The 22,123-nt window shown below is 37.8% G+C and overlaps 1 protein-coding gene across 2 annotated transcripts; it reads right to left on the bottom strand.

The window, feature by feature from the left end:
• Window positions 1–3,238: 3,238 nt before the first annotated feature.
• ASB6 (ankyrin repeat and SOCS box containing 6) lies at window positions 3,239–21,691 on the bottom strand. 2 transcript variants are annotated; one of them, XM_053695965.1, is made up of 7 exons: window positions 21,578–21,691; window positions 17,381–17,514; window positions 17,120–17,295; window positions 16,774–16,880; window positions 13,367–13,475; window positions 13,134–13,220; window positions 3,239–3,981 (listed from the first exon to the last, which is right to left on the bottom strand). In XM_053695965.1, the coding sequence occupies exons 1-7, from the start codon at window positions 21,578–21,580 to the stop codon at window positions 3,302–3,304; spliced, it is 1,296 nt and encodes a 431-aa protein (XP_053551940.1). In that variant the 5' UTR covers window positions 21,581–21,691; the 3' UTR covers window positions 3,239–3,301. The 2 variants fall into 2 exon arrangements, with proteins under 2 accessions (XP_053551940.1, XP_053551941.1); XM_053695966.1 differs by having other exon boundaries at window positions 21,525–21,683.
• Between the last annotated feature and the right edge of the window lie 432 nt (window positions 21,692–22,123).

Genomic DNA, 22,123 nt, shown 5'->3' with positions numbered 1-22,123 from the left:
TAGGCTATATGTTCCCTTGGGTTAGTAGAGAGTGTTATGCTAGGCTTAGGTGTTTATGAAAGTGGTCATTTTGCTATACAGTGGCTGTCTAACATTCAGGGTATATCCCAAAACTGGTGAAGTTCTTTTTTCATGCAAATGCAGGATGTCCTGGGGGGGGGGGGGCAAAACAAATTCTTGCACCAGGGCCCTTTGTTCATTAGGTCCGCCACTGCACATATTATTGATTAGTCTGTGGCTCCAGCTCAGCTCCTCCCACCCACGCGCTGTGCACACACAATTTTAACTGCGCTGTTAGAGGCGGCACTGCAGCAGCATATTAGCATGTGGCTCCCAAATTAAATATTTATTATTGTTTACACTTTATTCCCCCCCCCTTTAGATGAATACTTCTAGTTAAGTATCCCCCCCCTTTAGATGAATACTTCTAGTTAAGTATCCCCCCCTTTAGATGAATACTTCTAGTTAAGTATCCCCCCCCCCCTTTAGATGAATACTTCTAGTTAAGTATCCCCCCCCCTTTAGATGAATACTTCTAGTTAAGTATCTCCCCCCCCCCCCTTTAGATGAATACTTCTAGTTAAGTATCCCCCCCTTTAGATGAATACTTCTAGTTAAGTATCCCCCCCCTTTAGATGAATACTTCTAGTTAAGTATCCCCCCCCCCCCCATATCGTCAAGTATTCATGTAAAGGGGAAAGTCAAAGTGTAAACGTAATAAAAATATATATTATACTTGTTACACTTGGGTTGGTATTTGGGAATATTATATATATATATATAAAAATATATATATATATATATATATATATATATATATATATATATATATAATCTGATCAGCATTAATAATGTTTTTCTTTATGTGCCTTCATTGGTTGCAGTACTTGTTCCTTGTTAAAAAAAAAAATATGCAATGCAGAAATTAAATATTTATTTTTAATATAATTTATACTTTGTCTTTCCCCTTTAGATGAAACTGATGAATACTTGTATTCATCTAATGGGGGGGGGGGGGGAGATATATATATATATATATATATATATATATATATATATATATATATATATATTTGTTTTAGTAGACAACCCAAAGTATTGATCTAGGCCATTTTGGCATTTTTCATCCCACCATTTCACCTCCAAATGCGATCAAATAATAAAAAAAAATTTAGGTTTCTCATTGAAATTATTTACAAACAGCTTGTGCATTCATGGCACACATGGTTATAAAGACCACACTTATATTATTCCCAGCAGTGAATGGGGTTAAACAGGTAGCTTGTAAGGTTAATTTTAGCTTTAGTGTAGAGATTACCCTCCCACCTGACACTTCCCTCCCGCTGATCCCTCCCTGATACCTCTCAAACAGCTCTCTTCCCTCCCCAACCCCGCAGTGGTCACCCCCATCTTAAGTGCTGGCAGAAAGTCTGCCAGTACAAAAATAAGGCTTTTTTTAATTAAAATTTTGTTTTATTATTTTTATATTTTCTGCAGTGTAGGATCCTCCCTTACCCCTCAACCTCCCTGACCCCCCCCCCAATTTTTTGTGCACAATGCAGCAATTTAAGGAAACAAAATTGTATGTCTTTATATGGCAATTAAAAACATGGCAGGGGAGGGGCATATGAGGTGGGAGGAGCACAAGAGGTGGAAGGGGCAATAGAGTAGAGGAGGGGCAAAGGAGGTAGGTAGGTGGAGCAAAAAGGGGTGGGGGGCCCTGCCACACTTTTGCCTGGGGGCTCTGGTTGGTCTCAGTCCACCCCTGCTAGATCATTAGCGAGGGCGCCGCCTGTCGCGCTAGATCATTAGCGAGGGCACTGCCTGTCCCCAACCCCGCAGTGGTCACCCCCATCTGCCAGTATAAAAATATTAGTTTTTTTTTAATTAAAATTTTGTTTTATTATTTTTATATTTTCTGCTGTGTAGGATCCCTCCCTTACCCCTCAACCTCCCTGAGCCCCCCCCCCCCCCATTTTTTGGGCACAATGCAGCAATTTAAGGAAACAAAATTGTATGTCTTTATATGACAATTAAAAACATGGCAGGGGAGAGGCATATGAGGTGGGAGGAGCACAAGAGGTGGAAGGGGCAATAGGGTAGAGGAGGGGCAAAGGAGGTAGGTGGAGCAAAAAGGGGGTGGGGGGCCCTTGCACACTTTTGCCCGGGGGCTCTGGTTGGTCTCAGTCCACCCCTGCTAGATAATTAGTGAGAGCACCCCCTGACAAACTAGATAATTAACGAGGGCACCGCCTGTCACACTAGATCATTAGTGAGGGCTCAGACTTAATAATTGACATCAAAGAAAATAAAACAATGCAAGAGGGGACACATCTCAAACTCATCGCTGCCCCTCACTGATAGGCAGAGATCTTCATCTTGCTGCTGAATCAACCGACTCTGTAAATGCATTCCTTTTTCTGATAAAGTTGTATTTATCCTGGAAGCTCCTTAACCATGTAACCTCCTGCAGGATGTGTGTGTGAGCTGGAGCAGCAGAATGTGCACGTGTGTGTGTGTGTGAGCTGGAGCAGCAGAATGTGCACGTGTGTGTGTGTGTGAGCTGGAGCAGCAGAATGTGCACGTGTGTGTTGGAGCAGGATGTGCGTGTGTTGGAGCAGGATGTGCGTGTGTTGGAGCAGGATGTGCGTGTGTTGGAGCAGGATGTGCGTGTGTTGGAGCAGGATGTGCGTGTGTGTGTGTTGGAGCAGGATGTGCGTGTGTGTGTGTTGGAGCAGGATGTGCGTGTGTGTGTGTTGGAGCAGGATGTGCGTGTGTGTGTGTTGGAGCAGGATGTGCGTGTGTGTGTGTTGGAGCAGGATGTGCGTGTGTTGGAGCAGGATGTGCGTGTGTGTGTGTTGGAGCAGGATGTGCGTGTGTGTGTGTTGGAGCAGGATGTGCGTGTGTGTGTGTTGGAGCAGGGTGTGCGTGTGTGTGTGTTGGAGCAGGGTGTGCGTGTGTGTGTGTTGGAGCAGGGTGTGCGTGTGTGTGTGTTGGAGCAGGGTGTGTGTGTGTTGGAGCAGGGTGTGTGTGTGTGTGTGTGTTGGAACAGGGTGTGTGTGTGTTGGAACTGTGGGAGTTGTCATTACCAACCAATAAGCAATGACACTGCACTATCAATTTAAACATTTACTGGATGGATTTGTAGCTTTTAATAGACCTTCACTTACAGTTGTTACTTGTATATATATATATATATATATATATATAAAAAAAAATAGGATCATTGTGTACAATATTTACATCACACAGCACATTTAATAAGCTGGGACCGTCATATACAGTTCTGAAATGAAACGGATTATGAACCCTCCTCAGTGGCTCTGGGAGCCGAGTCATTAATCAGTAAATACCACTTCAGCCTGTCTGGGAGCGGCAAAGCTTTAACTTTCACATCCACGGGCCAAGGTCTGAGCTGTTGGCGGATGAAGACTCTACACAGGTGCTTCAGCGTAGGGGGGGATTGTTCTAGCTGTTTAAGAGACTGGTAGAGAGCCGTCACCTTGTTCGCGTGCACACTGCACATCGTAGTATTTATTTCTAAGTTTCTGGGAAGTTTAATTTGAGGAGAGCTGGCGATCATAAGTTCCAAAGCACATTCTGCTTTCTGTAGCAGGTCCACGGAATCACAGTCATCACAGTTGCCAAGGTAACTGCATAATCTGTCAAAGACAATGTGGAACCCAGACCAACATGAAGGTCCGTGCTGCGAGCAGTTATAACACGCACCAGATTCCAACAAGAAGCAGAGGAGCGGAAAGTGCACCTTGAAGCTCTTGAGACACGTGTGCGTGAGGGACTCGTGAGATGGGCACTCGCTGGGGTCTGCGCCATGAACAATCAGGAGCTGGCTGACTCGAAAGCAGAAGCTGTTGATAAGTTTTGCTTCCTCTTCATCAGATCCCACTGTCTCCCCTAGCAGGAATATAATACACGAGAATACAGTGTCATAGTCCTTTGTAGTGGCCTTCACGTCAGCACCTACAAATAAACACAGAGGAAAGACAAGCGGTCATCACCGAGGACTTCACTGTGCCAAGGGCAAAACGGCCTTCCTCAGACCTAATGGGACCTCTTTTTACTTCATTAAAGTGACATGTTTACTACATAATTGTTATTAAAAGATAGATAATCCCTTTATTACCCATTCCCCAGTTTTGCTTAACCAACATTTTTATATTAATACACTTTTTACCTCTGTGATTACCTTGTACCTAAGCCTCTGCAGACGGCCTTTTTATTTTAGTTCTTTTGACAGACTTGCATTTTAGCCAATCAGTGCTGATTCCACGGGCATGAGCACAATGTTATCTATATGACACACATGAACTAGCGCTGTCAAAACTTTCAAAATACACAGAGATAAGAGGCGGGCTTTAAGGGCTTAGAAATGAGCATTTTAGCCTACCTGGGTTTGGCTTTAAACTAAGAATACCAAAAGAACAAAGCAAATTTGATGATAAAAGTAAATTGGAAAGTTGTTTAAAAGGTTTAATGTTGACTAGACTCTCCCTTTAATAAAGAAACAAACAATTTCCCTCCCTCACATAATAGGAGTGTGTAAAATAAAATATAAATATTTATGGCCAGTTCTGCAGTGAGATACCTCTGTAAAGTGTGCACGTGCCACTCCCATAGAGAGGCTGGAGCGTTCCCATCATACCCAGTTTTATTCTTTCATGATTCTGGTAGAGAATACAATTTAAAAAAAAAAAAAAATCCAATTTACTTCTATTATCGAATTACCTTCATTCTCTTGTTATTCTTTGTTGAAGAGATACCTAGATAGGCAGCGTGCACATGCCTGAAGCACTATACGACAGAAAATAGTACTGCCATCTAGTGCTCTTGATAATGTATAACAGTGTTGTAAAACTGCTGAAATATAGTGCACACTCCTGAGATTACATCCCTGCTTTTCACCAAAGGATAACAAGAAAACTAAGAACATTTTATAATAGAAGTATATTGGAAAGTTGTTTTAAATGATATGCACCATGTGAATCATGACAGATGTTGGGTTTTATGTCCCTAAAACACATTCATAAGTACAGTAGTGAGGTTATTCCCTCTAGCAGCCGCTATGTTTCATGACATCCCAGTGCTGATGTAACTCTCCCTCATATCTGCAGTGTAACACAGGTTCCATCAGAACAGTGCACGTGATGAGAGGGAGGTGCATGAGATTGTAATCAACCTGCAGAATATTACAGTATTCTGGTTAATCTGACCAAAGAAAATAAGCTCAGGAACATACTGTGCATATATAAACATTTATTGTGTGTGTAGACATTATGTAATGCGGCACATAATTAGTGATATATACTGTGCATATATAAACATTTATTGTGTGTGCAGACCTTATGTAATGCAGCACATAATTAGTGATATATACTGTGCATATATAAACATTTATTGTGTGTGCAGACCTTATGTAATGCGGCACATAATTAGTGATATATACTGTGCATATATAAACATTTATTGTGTGTGCAGACCTTATGTAATACAGCATTTAATTACAGATATACACTGTGCATATATAAACATTTATTGTGTGTGCAGACCTTATGTAATGCTGCACTTAATTACTGATATATACTGTGCATATATAAACATTTATTGTGTGTGCAGACCTTATGTAATGCAGTACTTAATTACTGATATATACTGTGCATATATAAACATTTATTGTGTGTGCAGACCTTATGTAATGCAGCACTTAATTACTGATATATACTGTGCATATATAAACATTTATTGTGTGTGCAGACTTTATGTAATGCGGTGCTTAATTACTGATATATACTGTGCATATATAAACATTTATTGTGTGTGCAGACCTTACGTAATGCGGTACTTAATTACTGCTATATACTGTGCATATATAAACATTTATTGTGTGTGCAGACCTTATGTAATGCGTCCTTAATTACTGATATATACTGTGCATATATAAACATTTATTGTGTGTGCAGACCTTATGTAATTTAGCACTTAATTACTGATATATACTGTGCATATATAAACATTTATTGTGTGTGCAGACCTTATGTAATGCTGCACTTAATAACTGATATATACTGTGCATATATAAACATTTATTGTGTGTGCAGACCTTATGTAATGCAGCACTTAATTACAGATATATACTGTGCATATATAAATATTTATTGTGTGTGCAGCCCTTATGTAATGCTGCACTTAATTACAGATATATACTGTGCATATATAAACATGTATTGTGTGTGCAGACCTTATGTAATGTAACACTTAATTACTGATATATACTGTGCATATATAAACATTTATTGTGTGCGCAGACCTTATGTAATGCAGCACTTAATTACTGATATATACTGTGCATATATAAACATTTATTGTGTGTGCAGACCTTATGTAATGCTGCACTTAATTACCGATATATACTGTGCATATATAAATATTTATTTGTGTGCAGACCTTATGTAATGCTGCACTTAATTACTGATATATATATTGTGCATATATAAACATTTATTGTGTGTGCAGACCTTATGTAATGCAGCATTTAATTACAGATATACACTGTGCATATATAAACATTTGTTGTGTGCAGACCTTATGTAATGCAGCACTTAATTACTGATATATACTGTGCATATATAAACATTTATTGTGTGTGCAGACCTTATGTAATGCAGCACTTAATTACTGATATATACTGTGCATATATAAACATTTATTGTGTGTAGACCTTATGTAATGCAGCACCTAATTACTGATATATATATATTGTGCATAAACATTTATTGTGTGTGTGCAGATCTTATGTAAGACAGCACTTAATTACCGATATATACTGTACATATATACACATTTATTGTGTGTGCAGACCTTATGTTGTTTAGCACTTAATTACTGATATATACTGTGCATATATAAACATTTATTGTGTGTGCAGACTTTATGTAATGCAGCACGTAATTACTGATATATACTGTGCATATATAAACATTTATTGTGTGTGCAGACCTTATGTAATGCGGCACTTAATTACTTATATATACTGTGCAGACCTTATGTAATACAGCACTTAATTACTGATATATACTGTGCATATATAAACATTTATTGTGTGTGCAGACCTTATGTAATTTAGCACTAAATTACTGATATACACTGTGCATATATAAACATTTATTGTGTGTGCAGACCTTATGTAATGCAGCAATTAATTACTGATATATACTGTGCATATATAAACATTTATTGTGTGTACAGACCTTATGTAATGCGGCACTTAATTACTGATATATACTGTGCATATATAAACATTTATTGTGTGTGCAGACCTTATGTAATGCGGCACTTAATTACTGATATATACTGTGCATATATAAACATTTATTGTGTGTGCAGACCTTATGTAATGCAGCACTTAATTACTGATATATACTGTGCATATATAAACATTTATTGTGTGTGCAGACCTTATGTAATGCGGCACTTAATTACTGATATATACTGTGCATATACAAACAATTATTGTGTGCAGACCTTATGTAATGAGGCACTTAATTACTGATATACACTGTGCATATATAAATATTTATTGTGTGTGCAGACCTTATGTAATTTAGCACTTAATTACTGATATACACTGTGCATATATAAATATTTATTGTGTGTGCAGACCTTATGTAATGCTGCATTTAATTACTGATATATACTGTGCATATATAAACATTTATTGTGTGTGCAGACCTTATGTAATGCAGCATTTAATTACTGATATATACTGTGCATATATAAACATTTATTGTGTGTGCAGACCTTATGTAATGCAGCATTTAATTACTGATATATACTGTGCATATATAAACATTTATTGTGTGTGCAGACCTTATGTAATGTAGCACTTAATTACTGATATATACTGTGCATATATAAACATTTATTGTGTATGCAGACCTTATGTAATGCGGCACTGAATTACTGATATATACTGTGAATTTATAAACATTTATTGTGTGTGCAGACCTTATGTAATGCAGCACATAATTACTGATATATACTGTGCATATATAAACATTTATTGTGTGTGCAGACCTTATGTAATGCAGCACTTAATTACTGATATATACTGTGCATATATAAACATTTATTGTGTGTGCAGACCTTATATAATGTGGGACTAAATTACTGATATATACTGTGCATATATAAACATTTATTGTGTGTGCAGACCTTATGTAAAGCAGCATTTAATTACTAATATATACTGTGCATATATAAACATTTATTGTGTGTGCAGACCTTATGTAATGCAGCACTTAATTACTGATATATACTGTGCATATACAAACAATTATTGTGTGCAGACCTTATATAATGTGGGACTAAATTACTGATATATACTGTGCATATATAAACATTTATTGTGTGTGCAGACCTTATGTAAAGCAGCATTTAATTACTAATATATACTGTGCATATATAAACATTTATTGTGTGTGCAGACCTTATGTAATGCAGCACTTAAAGGGACACTGTACCCAAAAAAAATTATTTTGTAATTCAGATAGAGCATGCAATTTTAAGCAACTTTCTAACTTACTCCTATTATCAATTTTTCCTCATTCTTTTGCTATCTTTATTTGAAAAAGAAGGCATCTAAGCTTGTTTTGGGTTCAGTACTCTGGACAGCAACTTTTTTATTGGTGAATGAATTTATCCACCAATCAGCAAGGACAACCCAGGTTGTTCAACAAAAATGGGCCGGCATCTAAACTTACATTCTTGCATTTCAAATAAAGATAACAAGAGAATGAAGAAAAATTGATAAAAGGAGTAAATTAGAAAGATGCTTAAAATGTCATGCTCAATCTGAATCATGAAAGACAAAATTTGGGTACAGTGTCCCTTTAATTACTGATATATACTGTGCATATGTAAACATTTATTGTGTGTACACAGACCTTATGTAATGTGGCACTTAATTACTGATATATACTGTGCATATATAAACATTTATTGTGTGTGCAGACCTTATGTAATGCAGCACTTAATTACTGATATATACTGTGCATATATAAACATGTATTGTGTGTGCAGACCTTATGTAATGCAGCACTTAATTACTGATATATACTGTGCATATATAAACATTTATTGTGTGTGCAGACCTTATGTAATGCAGCACTTAATTACTGATATATACTGTGCATATATAAACATTTATTGTGTGTGCAGACCTTATGTAATGCTGTGCTTAATTACTGATATATACTGTGCATATATAAACATTTATTGTGTGTGCAGACCTTATGTAATGCAGCACTTAATTACTGATATATACTGTGCATATATAAACATTTATTGTGTGTGCAGACCTTATGTAATGCTGTGCTTAATTACTGATATATACTGTGCATATATAAACATTTATTGTGTGTGCAGACCTTATGTAATGCAACACTTAATTACTGATATATACTGTGCATATATAAATATTTATTGTGTGTGCAGACCTTATGTATTGTGGCTCTTAATTACTGATATACACTGTGCATATATAAATATTTATTGTGTGTGCAGACCTTATGTATTGTGGCTCTTAATTACTGATATACACTGTGCATATATAAACATTTATTGTGTGTACACAGACCTTATGTAATGTGGCAATTACTGATATATACTGTACATATATAAATATTTATTGTATGGCACGTAAAAGGTACAATAAACACTGTAATTAGAAGACATTTCTGCTGAGTTGCTATAGGATAACATATCAGCCACCTAATGTTTTTAAAACATATTCACTTATTTTTTAAATAGTCAATCTCCTCCCACCACTTTCCTTATATGGAGACGCTAATCAGGACTTTAGTCTGCAGAGAACAAAGCTAGCCACTGTCATTATGTTAGTATAAAGTATTTTTTTGCAGTTGTTATCAGGTAAAGTCAGTTAGGGACAGCCATGTAGCATGGTTAGAATTGAGAAGTCAGTATGTGCATTTCAAGTTGAAAGAAATAGAAATTGTACAATTTTCAGAGCTAAATTACTTAAAAGGGGTGAAATAAATAATGAAAGTATATCGCAAAGTTGTTTCATTACAAATAACTAACCATTTTAAATACAAATCTCAAGGTGTTTACTATCCCTTTAATAGCTAATATACCGTGCATATATAAATATTTATTACATATGCAGACCATCTGCAGTGCAGCGCTTTTAACTTATATTTATATATGCACGGTATAAATTATTATATATGCAGACCTTATGTAATGCAGCACTTAATTACAGATATATACTGTGCATATACAAACATTTATTGTGTGTGTGCAGATCTTATGTAATGCAGCACTTAATTACTGATATATACTGTGCATATACAAACAATTATTGTGTGTGCAGACCTTATGTAATGCAGCACTTAATTACTGATATATATACTGTGCATATATAAACATTTATTGTGTGTGCAGACCTTATGTAATGAGGCACTTAATTACTGATATATACTGTGCATATATAAACATTTATTGTGTGTGCAGACCTTATGTAATTTAGCACTTAATTACTGATATATACTGTGCATATATAAACATTTATTGTGTGTGCATACCTTATGTAATTTAGCACTTAATTACTGATATATACTGTGCATATATAAACATTTATTGTGTGTGCAGATCTTATGTAATGCGGCACTTAATTACTGATATATACTGTGCATATATAAACATTTATTGTGTGTGCATACCTTATGTAATTTAGCACTTAATTACTGATATATACTGTGCATATATAAACATTTATTGTGTGTGCAGATCTTATGTAATGCGGCACTTAATTACTGATATATACTGTGCATATATAAACATTTATTGTGTGTGCAGACCTTATGTAATGCAGCACTTAATTACTGATATATACTGTGCATATATAAACATTTATTGTGTGTGCAGACCTTATGTAATGTGGCACTTAATTACTGATATATATTGTGCATATATAAACATTTGTGTGTGCAGACCTTATGTAATGCAGCACTTAATTACTGATATATACTGTGCATATATAAACATTTATTGTGTGTGCAGACCTAATGTAATGTGGCACTTAATTACTGATATATACAGTGTTTATATAAACATTTATTGTGTGTGCAGACCTTATGTAATGTGGCACTTAATTACTGATATATACTGTACATATATAAACATTTATTGTGTGTGCAGACCTTATGTAATGCAGCACTTAATTACTGATATATACTGTGCATATATAAACATTTGTGTGTGCAGACCTTATGTAATGTGGCACTTAATTACTGATATATACTGTGCATATATAAACATTTATTGTGTGTGCAAACCTTATGTAATGCGGCACTTAATTACTGATAAAGACTGTGCATATATAAACATAAATACAAATGAGTTATTTTCTCTACAATATATATTTCTATACCTATATATAATCATCTAGTAAAAGTGCTAAATTGCGCTCCACTTGTAATGTAGCCCTTAGGCTAACTGGAGTTACACTTTACATCACATGACTGCAACTAGCAGTTTCTGATACAGACTAATTAATATAGTACAATTTATGCATGGTCTTAATTAAAAAGGGACAGTAAAGTCCAAAATAAACTTGCATGACTCAGATAGGGCATGTCATTTTAAACAACTTTCCAATTTACTTTTATCAATAATTTTGCTTTGTTCTCTTGGTATTCTTAGTTGAAAGCTAAAACTAGGTAGGCTCATATGCTAATATCTTAGACCTTGAAGGCCGCCTCTTATCAGAATGCATTTTGACCGTTTTCACCACTAGAGGGCATTAGTTCATGTGTGTCATATAGAAAAAATTGTGCTCACGGAAGTGAAATTAGCTAGGAGTCAGCAATAATTGGCTAAAATGCAAGTCTGTTAAAAGAACTGAAATAAGGGGCAGTTTGCAGAGGCTTAGATACAAGGTAATCACAGAGGTAAAAATTGTATTATTCTAACTGTGTTGGTTATGCAAAACTGGGGAATGGGTAATAAAGGGATTATCTTTCTTTTTTTTTAACAAAAATTCTGTTGTTGACTGTCCCTTTAATTGTGAGCCGTCCCTTTGATAATGGATTTATATCTGTAGCAGAAACACACAAAACAAGAATTAGTCAATTAAAGGGAAAGTAAATACCTTGGGATTTGTATATAAAACCTTTAGTTACGTTAAATATATTTTCATTATTAAAAGGGATATTCCAACCAAAATTGGAAACCACATGGGTGCATTTCGGTATTTAACAGAAGCATTTTTGTAATATACGTGCAATAAACGTGTATTTAAGTATGCACCGTGCACCAGCATTTTAAACACAGGACTTGCTCAGAGAGCCTAAGGCGCTTGTACCATCTGGTAATGACTGAACTTGTTCATTACTGACAAAACACAAGCCCCACTGATGATCTGAGCAGCTACAGTATTTAAAATGCTGGTGCACTGAGAATATCTAGATATGATTCACATGCATGTGCAGAGAAAAATGCTAACACTAAAACAGTGATAACTTTTACTAGAAGCATTTGTGCCGATACGTTTATATTGCAAATACTGTATGTTTCTATTCAAAGATGCAATTAATCTATGTGCAATTACATTTTGACCGGAATGTCCCTTTAATGCTCTCCCGTGTCATTTAGCTCTGAAAATTGTGTATTTTCTAATTCTATGAGCTGGAAATGCACCTGCTGACTTCTCAAGGCCAACTATGCTACATATATATGTCCCTAACTGGCTTTATCAGATAACAACTGCAAAACAATGCACTTTATACTAACATAATGACAGTGACTAACATTGTTTTCCGCAGACTCAAGCCCTGATTGGCTTATCCAAATGGGTGGAGTTTGATTATTAAAAAACAAATGCAGCAAGCAAGATGTTCATTTGCTTTATAAAAAAAAAAAAAAAAAAAAAAAAGTTTAGATTTGGCTTATATGTCACTCTATAGATGCCCAGTTAGTACAATGTGTTTACTGTCCCATTAGAGGAATTGATGCAGTTTTATCTGTAAGCACAACGCGTTTTATCCAGAACTCATTTGTTCGTGTAAAAGAAGCAGTTTATTTCATGGTACACTAACCTCCCTCCAGCAGGAGACGGATGTTTTCTGTGTTATGGATTTGCACGCCGTCACTGCTGGCTAGCGCATGCAACAACGCGGTCTTCCCTGAGAAAAACAAATACTATGAACGACAGAGGCAGAACACAATGGGTTTTATAGCACAATAATATCACATGTGCAATTAATAAACTGCATTTGCTCACACCCCTGCACTACATATAAGTTATATCAAACCATCTGAAAACACTGACCGTTTTTGTCAGCTGCATTTACATCTGCTCCAAGCTCCAGCAGACGCTGCAAACACGGCACCCGCTCTGGTTCCTCACTGGCCAGATCCAAGGGGCTGCTCTCATGAATCTAAAATATCACAAATAATAAAGATAATCAAATAATCAGAGACTGAACCTGAGTATATTGTATAAGAACGAGGAATAGCGCTTGTCTGTCAGAGGTAGGGTGACCTCTCTGTCAGATAAAGAGATCAAATCGCAGTACAAACCACTGCAGTTATTAGATTTACCTACACATAATCATTCTGTGTATCAGGGTACAAAGAAATTCTTCCCTTTCATTTGCCGTTAGCTTCCTGTAAAGACTTTACAGCCAACCAGAGCCCTGGGATTTCATTATGGGTAATTCCCCTTGGGCATCTATCCTGTAGTTTATGTATCTGCGTCACCATAAAAACTGAAAGCACGTTTATAAGTGCAGACCAGATGATCACATGACAGCACGTGTGGTGATTATCAGATGATCACATGACAGCACGTGGCTATAAGTGCAGACCAGATAATCACATGACAGCACGTGTCTATAAGTGCAGGACAGTGATTATCAGATGATCACATGTCTATAAGTGCAGGAGTGTGATTATCAGATGATCACATGACAGCACACATGTATAAGTGCAGGACAGTGATTATCAGATGATCACATGACAGCACGTGGCTATAAGTGCAGACCAGATAATCACGACAGCACGTGTCTATAAGTGCAGGACAGTGATTATCAGATGATCACATGACAGCACACGTCTATAAGTGCAGGACAGTGATTACCAGATGATCACATGACAGCACACATCTATAAGTGCAGGACAGTGATTATCAGATGATCACATGACAGCACACATGTATAAGTGCAGGACAGTGATTATCAGATGATCACATGACAGCACGTGGCTATAAGTGCAGACCAGATAATCACGACAGCACGTGTCTATAAGTGCAGGACAGTGATTATCAGATGATCACATGACAGCACACATCTATAAGTGCAGGACAGTGATTACCAGATGATCACATGACAGCACACATCTATAAGTGCAGGACAGTGATTATCAGATGATGTCTATAAGTGCAGGACAGTGATTATCAGATGATCACATGACAGCACACATCTATAAGTGCAGGACAGTGATTATCAGATGATGTCTATAAGTGCAGGACAGTGATTATCAGATGATCACATGACAGCACACGTCTATAAGTGCAGGAGTGTGATTATCAGATGATCACATGACAGCACATGTCTATAAGTGCAGGAGTGTGATTATCAGATGATCACATGACAGCACATGTCTATAAGTGCAGGAGTGTGATTATCAGATGATCACATGACAGTACATGTCTATAAGTGCAGGACAGTGATTATCAGATGATCACATGACAGCACACATCTATAAGTGCAGGACAGTGATTATCAGATGATCACATGACAGCACACGTCTATAAGTGCAGGAGTGTGATTATCAGATGATCACATGACAGCACACATGTATAAGTGCAGGACAGTGATTATCAGATGATCACATGACAGCACACGTCTATAAGTGCAGGAGTGTGATTATCAGATGATCACATGACAGCACGTCTATAAGTGCAGGAGTGTGATTATCAGATGATCACATGACAGTACATGTCTATAAGTGCAGGACAGTGATTATCAGATGATCACATGTCTATAAATGCAGGACAGTGATTATCAGATGATCACATGACAGCACACATCTATAAGTGCAGGACAGTGATTATCAGATGATCACATGACAGAACGTGTCTATAAGTGCAGGACAGTGATTATCAGATGATCACATGACAGCACTCATCTATAAGTGCAGGACAGTGATTATCAGATGATCACATGACAGCACACATCTATAAGTGCAGGACAGTGATTATCAGATGATCACATGACAGCACACATCTATAAGTGCAGGACAGTGATTATCAGATGATGTCTATAAGTGCAGGACAGTGATTACCAGATGATCACATGACAGTACACGTCTATAAGTGCAGGACAGTGATTATCAGATGATCACATGACAGAACGTGTCTATAAGTGCAGGACAGTGATTATCAGATGATGTCTATAAGTGCAGGACAGTGATTACCAGATGATCACATGACAGCACACGTCTATAAGTGCAGGACAGTGATTACCAGATGATCACATGACAGTACACGTCTATAAGTGCAGGACAGTGATTATCAGATGATCACATGACAGCACACATGTATAAGTGCAGGACAGTGATTATCAGATGATGTCTATAAGTGCAGGACAGTGATTACCAGATGATCACATGACAGTACACGTCTATAAGTGCAGGACAGTGATTATCAGATGATCACATGTCTATAAGTGCAGGACAGTGATTATCAGATGATGTCTATAAGTGCAGGAGTGTGATTATCAGATGATCACATGACAGCACACATGTATAAGTGCAGGACAGTGATTATCAGATGATCACATGACAGCACACATGTATAAGTGCAGGACAGTGATTATCAGATGATCACATGTCTATAAGTGCAGGACAGTGATTATCAGATGATCACATGACAGCACACATGTATAAGTGCAGGACAGTGATTATCAGATGATCACATGACAGAACGTGTCTATAAGTGCAGGACAGTGATTATCAGATGATCACATGACAGTACACGTCTATAAGTGCAGGACAGTGATTATCAGATGATCACATGACAGCACACATGTATAAGTGCAGGACAGTGATTATCAGATGATCACATGACAGCACACATGTATAAGTGCAGGACAGTGATTATCAGATGATCACATGACAGCACACATGTATAAGTGCAGGACAGTGATTATCAGATGATCACATGACAGCACACATGTATAAGTGCAGGACAGTGATTATCAGATGATCACATGACAGCACACATGTATAAGTGCAGGACAGTGATTATCAGATGATCACATGTCTATAAGTGCAGGACAGTGATTATCAGATGATCACATGACAGCACACATGTATAAGTGCAGGACAGTGATTATCAGATGATCACATGACAGCACACATGTCTATAAGTGCAGGACAGTGATTATCAGATGATCACATGTCTATAAGTGCAGGACAGTGATTATCAGATGATCACATGACAGCACACATGTATAAGTGCAGGACAGTGATTATCAGATGATCACATGACAGCACACATGTATAAGTGCAGGACAGTGATTATCAGATGATCACATGACAGCACACATGTATAAGTGCAGGACAGTGATTATCAGATGATCACATGACAGAACGTGTCTATAAGTGCAGGACGGTGATTACCTAGATGAACACGTTATTTTTTTTTATATAAAAATATTACAGGGTTTATCTTACTCGGTCTCTCTTGTTAATATCAGCTCCACTGTGAACGAGCAGCTCCACCATATCTGGCTGGTTTCGGAGGACAGCAATATGTAGAGCTGTGTAATATGTTACAGGGTCTGGAAAGAACAAGGCGAGTTACAGTAGGCGCACAGAAACCAGCTTTTATTAGATGATGCATTAGTGTATTAGCTGGTTCACTGCTAGCTTTGTAGTATTGGAGAGAATACCCTGTTTATAGACTACACAGGTGAAACCATGAATAAGTTTAAATAATACACTACACAAGTAACAAACAACAAGATACACAATAGTCTTGAGCTAGCACTTTATAATAGCCGACTCCCCATCTATTTACCCTCAAAGCTCAGATCGGCACCGTGTTGCAGAAGGAGCGCAGCTGCGGGCACATATCCCAATTCAGCCACCTTCAGCAGGGCGTAGCTTACACCTTCCTTGTAAAATGCAGACCACAAATGTCTCTCCAGTAGTTCATTCAAGGTCTGGAACTTTTCACCGTTATTTAGCAGGTAGCTGGAATTAAGCACAATACAGTATTCAATAATAATCTGCACTCTGCGCCCAGATGTCAGCGCTGTATGAGCCGAACCCGTGTTACCTGTTACTGGTATGCGATTCTTCTGCCTGCTCAGTGTCCTCCTGTATGCCTATAGCTTCCAGGATCTTGTCTACGAGAGGCTGGTATTCAAATATAATCCTCCGAAAGCCATGGAGGAAAGGCATGACGACAGACTGCAATACAGCAAATCAGAAATAGAAACTGTAAACCGAAGTGCATTTCTTTGGTGAATAGAAACAGGTTAACAAATGCTTCCAGCAGCATACCTACATATGCTCTGCCTGCCCTGTGCACCAGCAGACACCACACCTGCTCATTGCCGGCATGGTACATGTTGCTGCATACACAGTGTTAGAAGGCTGATGCACAGGGCATATGCAGCGTATGTCTCAAACAGGAAGAGCTTTCACTAGTCTTTAGTGTGTCCGAGGTCAGAAAAGGACTAAAGGTTTAAAAAGAAGGAACAAGCTGTGCTCTTTCCATCTCTCTAGTATAGGGAGAGAGTAATAAACTGAAATTAGTTTGTAAAGTGCAACCTCACCAGTTCTTGTTCTAGTCTATGGAGCTGTTCACTAAAGAACGTAGGGATGTAAAAGCCAGTGTGTGTGTGTGACAACTACGTAACAAAAACAAAGCGTGTGTGTGACAACTACGTAACCCCCAAGGCAGAACAGGCTGTGATCTGAGATGTCATTGCAGAAAACGCAGCATGTCTGCAGAAAGAACAGGGCACATGAAGGAACTGTTAGCACGTTCACTTTGCAGTGCTGCTCCAGCCTGTTTTATTCTAACAATGTTGTGCTCTGGCTGCACTGTGTATGTTTTCCTCAACACAGTGCAGCATGAGAGAAGCACTGTTTGAAGAGAACAGTCAAACACCGAGCAGTGCTAAAAGGTGGAAGCACATTGATGACTGTCTCTCAGGCATTTTTTTTTTTTTTTAACCCCACCTCCTAGCATTTCCCAGTCTGTAAAAGATGTGACTCCTGAATGGAAGACATTCTTGAAAGAAATTGTTAACTACATTTTTACTACAGAAAATCTTTCAATAAAAAAAATCTCATTGCAGAAAGTGGAGAAAAGTTCTGCCTCTGGGTTAACGTAACAAAAACAAAGCGTGTGTGTGTGTGACAACTACGTAACAAAAACAAAGCGTGTGTGTGTGTGACAACTACGTAACAAAAACAAAGCGTGTGTGTGTGTGACAACTACGTAACAAAAACAAAGCGTGTGTGTGTGTGTGTGACAACTACGTAACAAAAACAAAGCGTGTGTGTGTGTGTGTGTGTGTGTGTGTGTGTGTGTGTGTGACAACTACGTAACAAAAACAAAGCGTGTGTGTGTGTGTGTGTGACAACTACGTAACAAAAACAAAGCGTGTGTGTGTGTGTGACAACTACGTAACAAAAACAAAGCGTGTGTGTGTGTGTGTGTGACAACTACGTAACAAAAACAAAGCGTGTGTGTGTGTGACAACTACGTAACAAAAACAAAGCGTGTGTGTGTGTGACAACTACGTAACAAAAACAAAGCGTGTGTGTGTGTGACAACTACGTAACAAAAACAAAGCGTGTGTGTGTGTGTGTGACAACTACGTAACAAAAACAAAGCGTGTGTGTGTCTGTGACAACTACGTAACAAAAACAAAGCGTGTGTGTGTGTGTGACAACTACGTAACAAAAACAAAGCGTGTGTGTGTGTGTGTGTGACAACTACGTAACAAAAACAAAGCGTGTGTGTGTGTGTGTGACAACTACGTAACAAAAACAAAGCGTGTGTGTGTGTGTGTGTGTGTGTGACAACTACGTAACAAAAACAAAGCGTGTGTGTGTGTGTGTGTGTGTGACAACTACGTAACAAAAACAAAGCGTGTGTGTGTGTGTGACAACTACGTAACAAAAACAAAGCGTGTGTGTGTGTGTGTGTGTGTGACAACTACGTAACAAAAACAAAGCGTGTGTGTGTGTGTGTGTGACAACTACGTAACAAAAACAAAGCGTGTGTGTGTGTGTGACAACTACGTAACAAAAACAAAGCGTGTGTGTGTGTGTGACAACTACGTAACAAAAACAAAGCGTGTGTGTGTGTGTGACAACTACGTAACAAAAACAACGCGTGTGTGTGTGTGTGACAACTACGTAACAAAAACAAAGCGTGTGTGTGTGTGTGACAACTACGTAACAAAAACAAAGCGTGTGTGTGTGTGTGACAACTACGTAACAAAAACAAAGCGTGTGTGTGTGTGTGTGTGTGTGTGACAACTACGTAACAAAAACAAAGCGTGTGTGTGTGTGTGTGTGTGTGACAACTACGTAACAAAAACAAAGCGTGTGTGTGTGTGTGTGTGTGTGTGACAACTACGTAACAAAAACAAAGCGTGTGTGTGTGTGTGTGACAACTACGTAACAAAAACAAAGCGTGTGTGTGTGTGTGTGACAACTACGTAACAAAAACAAAGCGTGTGTGTGTGTGTGACAACTACGTAACAAAAACAAAGCGTGTGTGTGTGTGTGTGTGTGACAACTACGTAACAAAAACAAAGCATGTGTGTGTGTGTGTGTGACAACTACGTAACAAAAACAAAGCGTGTGTGTGTGTGTGTGTGACAACTACGTAACAAAAACAAAGCGTGTGTGTGTGTGACAACTACGTAACAAAAACAAAGCGTGTGTGTGTGTGACAACTACGTAACAAAAACAAAGCGTGTGTGTGTGTGACAACTACGTAACAAAAACAAAGCGTGTGTGTGTGTGACAACTACGTAACAAAAACAAAGCGTGTGTGTGTGTGACAACTACGTAACAAAAACAAAGCGTGTGTGTGTGTGACAACTACGTAACAAAAACAAAGCGTGTGTGTGTGTGACAACTACGTAACAAAAACAAAGCGTGTGTGTGTGTGTGACAACTACGTAACAAAAACAAAGCGTGTGTGTGTGTGACAACTACGTAACAAAAACAAAGCGTGTGTGTGTGTGACAACTACGTAACAAAAACAAAGCGTGTGTGTGTGTGACAACTACGTAACAAAAACAAAGCGTGTGTGTGTGTGACAACTACGTAACAAAAACAAAGCGTGTGTGTGTGTGACAACTACGTAACAAAAACAAAGCGTGTGTGTGTGTGACAACTACGTAACAAAAACAAAGCGTGTGTGTGTGTGACAACTACGTAACAAAAACAAAGAGTGTATGTGACAACTACGTAACAAAAACAATGTGTGTATGTGACAACTACGTAACAAAAACAAAGAGTGTATGTGACAACTACGTAACAAAAACAATGTGTGTATGTGACAACTACGTAACAAAAGCACTTTGTTTGGGTTTCTTATAGAATGGAGCTGCTCTGATTAAATGAACCCGTGGGCAGCCCAGAGCTAAGGGCAGTGATTATCGATCTCATTAAAGGAAAACGCCCACTAATATTTACCTTTAGCAATAAAATCAGACACCTATAGGTACTACACGTATATGATTTAAAGGCACAGTAAAGTCAAATTGCCATGATTCAGACAGAGCAGTGATTTTATATAACTTTCCAGTGTTACTTATCTAATTTACTTTGTTCACTTGTAATGTGGTTAAACACTTCTGCCAAATGACTGCTCTGTATGAATCATGGCATATGCATATATGCTGTGAATTCTTGCACATGCTCAGTACAAGTTATAGATTTAAAAAGACACAATTTGATCATGGAAGTGAATACGGCTCTTAATTTGCTGCACTATCAGAATTAATAAGGTTTATTTTGGCTTTAGTTTCCCATTAATAATAAAGCTTACATGGATCTAACAGAACAGCATTTGTAAGAGACGTTATTATCAAATGTTCTTTGTTCTTCCTGATATCCTTTGTTGAAAGCATAGGCAGGCTCAGGAGCAGCACTACTGGGAGCTAGCTGCACATATGATATTACTGGCTCACCAGATAGATGCCCAGTAGTGCATTGCTACTGTGGTGCCGTTAGTAAGTGAAGTAACAGAGCATTAACCCGTGTGTGTAAGGTAAGTGCAGTCACTTATAGTGTCCTGTATATAGTAACACCTGCTGAATCAGTGTCACAATGACATCACAGAATCAGCTGCTTACGTCACAACACATGTATCGCCCGGTGAATCAATAACCCTATCAGTGTCAGACTTGACTATTACACTAGCAGATTGTCCATATACTACTCACCTTTACCGTAAGAGCCCAGAGACCTGCTACAGCCGGAGGACCCACAATCTTACCATAGACAAGTGTGCAGTATAGATAGGCCGCGAACAGAGGAGATGCTCAGGCCAGAGTGTGCAGTAGAGTTACGTAGCTGAGCTGGGCCAAAGTAGTCTAGAGGCAGACTGGAGCTTCACTCCAGACAGGAAACATGTGACCTCCACTGATTCTATCTAGACAGGAAACATGTGACCTCCACTCAAAGCTTTTTTTTTTTTTTTTTTAATCAACTTTAATCTAACAAACAACCTATAGACAATCATTCTGAATCTGAAAACGAAACATTTTGCAGCTTTCTTGTTCATTCACATTGGTTTATGCTGATTGTCATTTATAAGGTAACCACTGTGACTGTCACTTATAAGGTAACCACTGTGAATGAACATTAAGAACAAGAAAGCTGCAAAATGTACAAGGCTGAGGTTGGATTCTTATTCAGTCAGCTTCTTATAATGCAACTGATTACAATTTGCAAAATAAATATATCTAGAATTATTTTTATTTTAAATAAAATAATACACTTTCCAAAAACCTAAACAAACTTACATTTTATATATATAAAA

The sequence above is a fragment of the Bombina bombina genome, chromosome 12 (assembly GCF_027579735.1).
Source record: "Bombina bombina isolate aBomBom1 chromosome 12, aBomBom1.pri, whole genome shotgun sequence".
Taxonomy (NCBI): Eukaryota; Metazoa; Chordata; class Amphibia; order Anura; family Bombinatoridae; genus Bombina; species Bombina bombina.
This window is presented reverse-complemented; position numbering and strand designations above follow the sequence as displayed.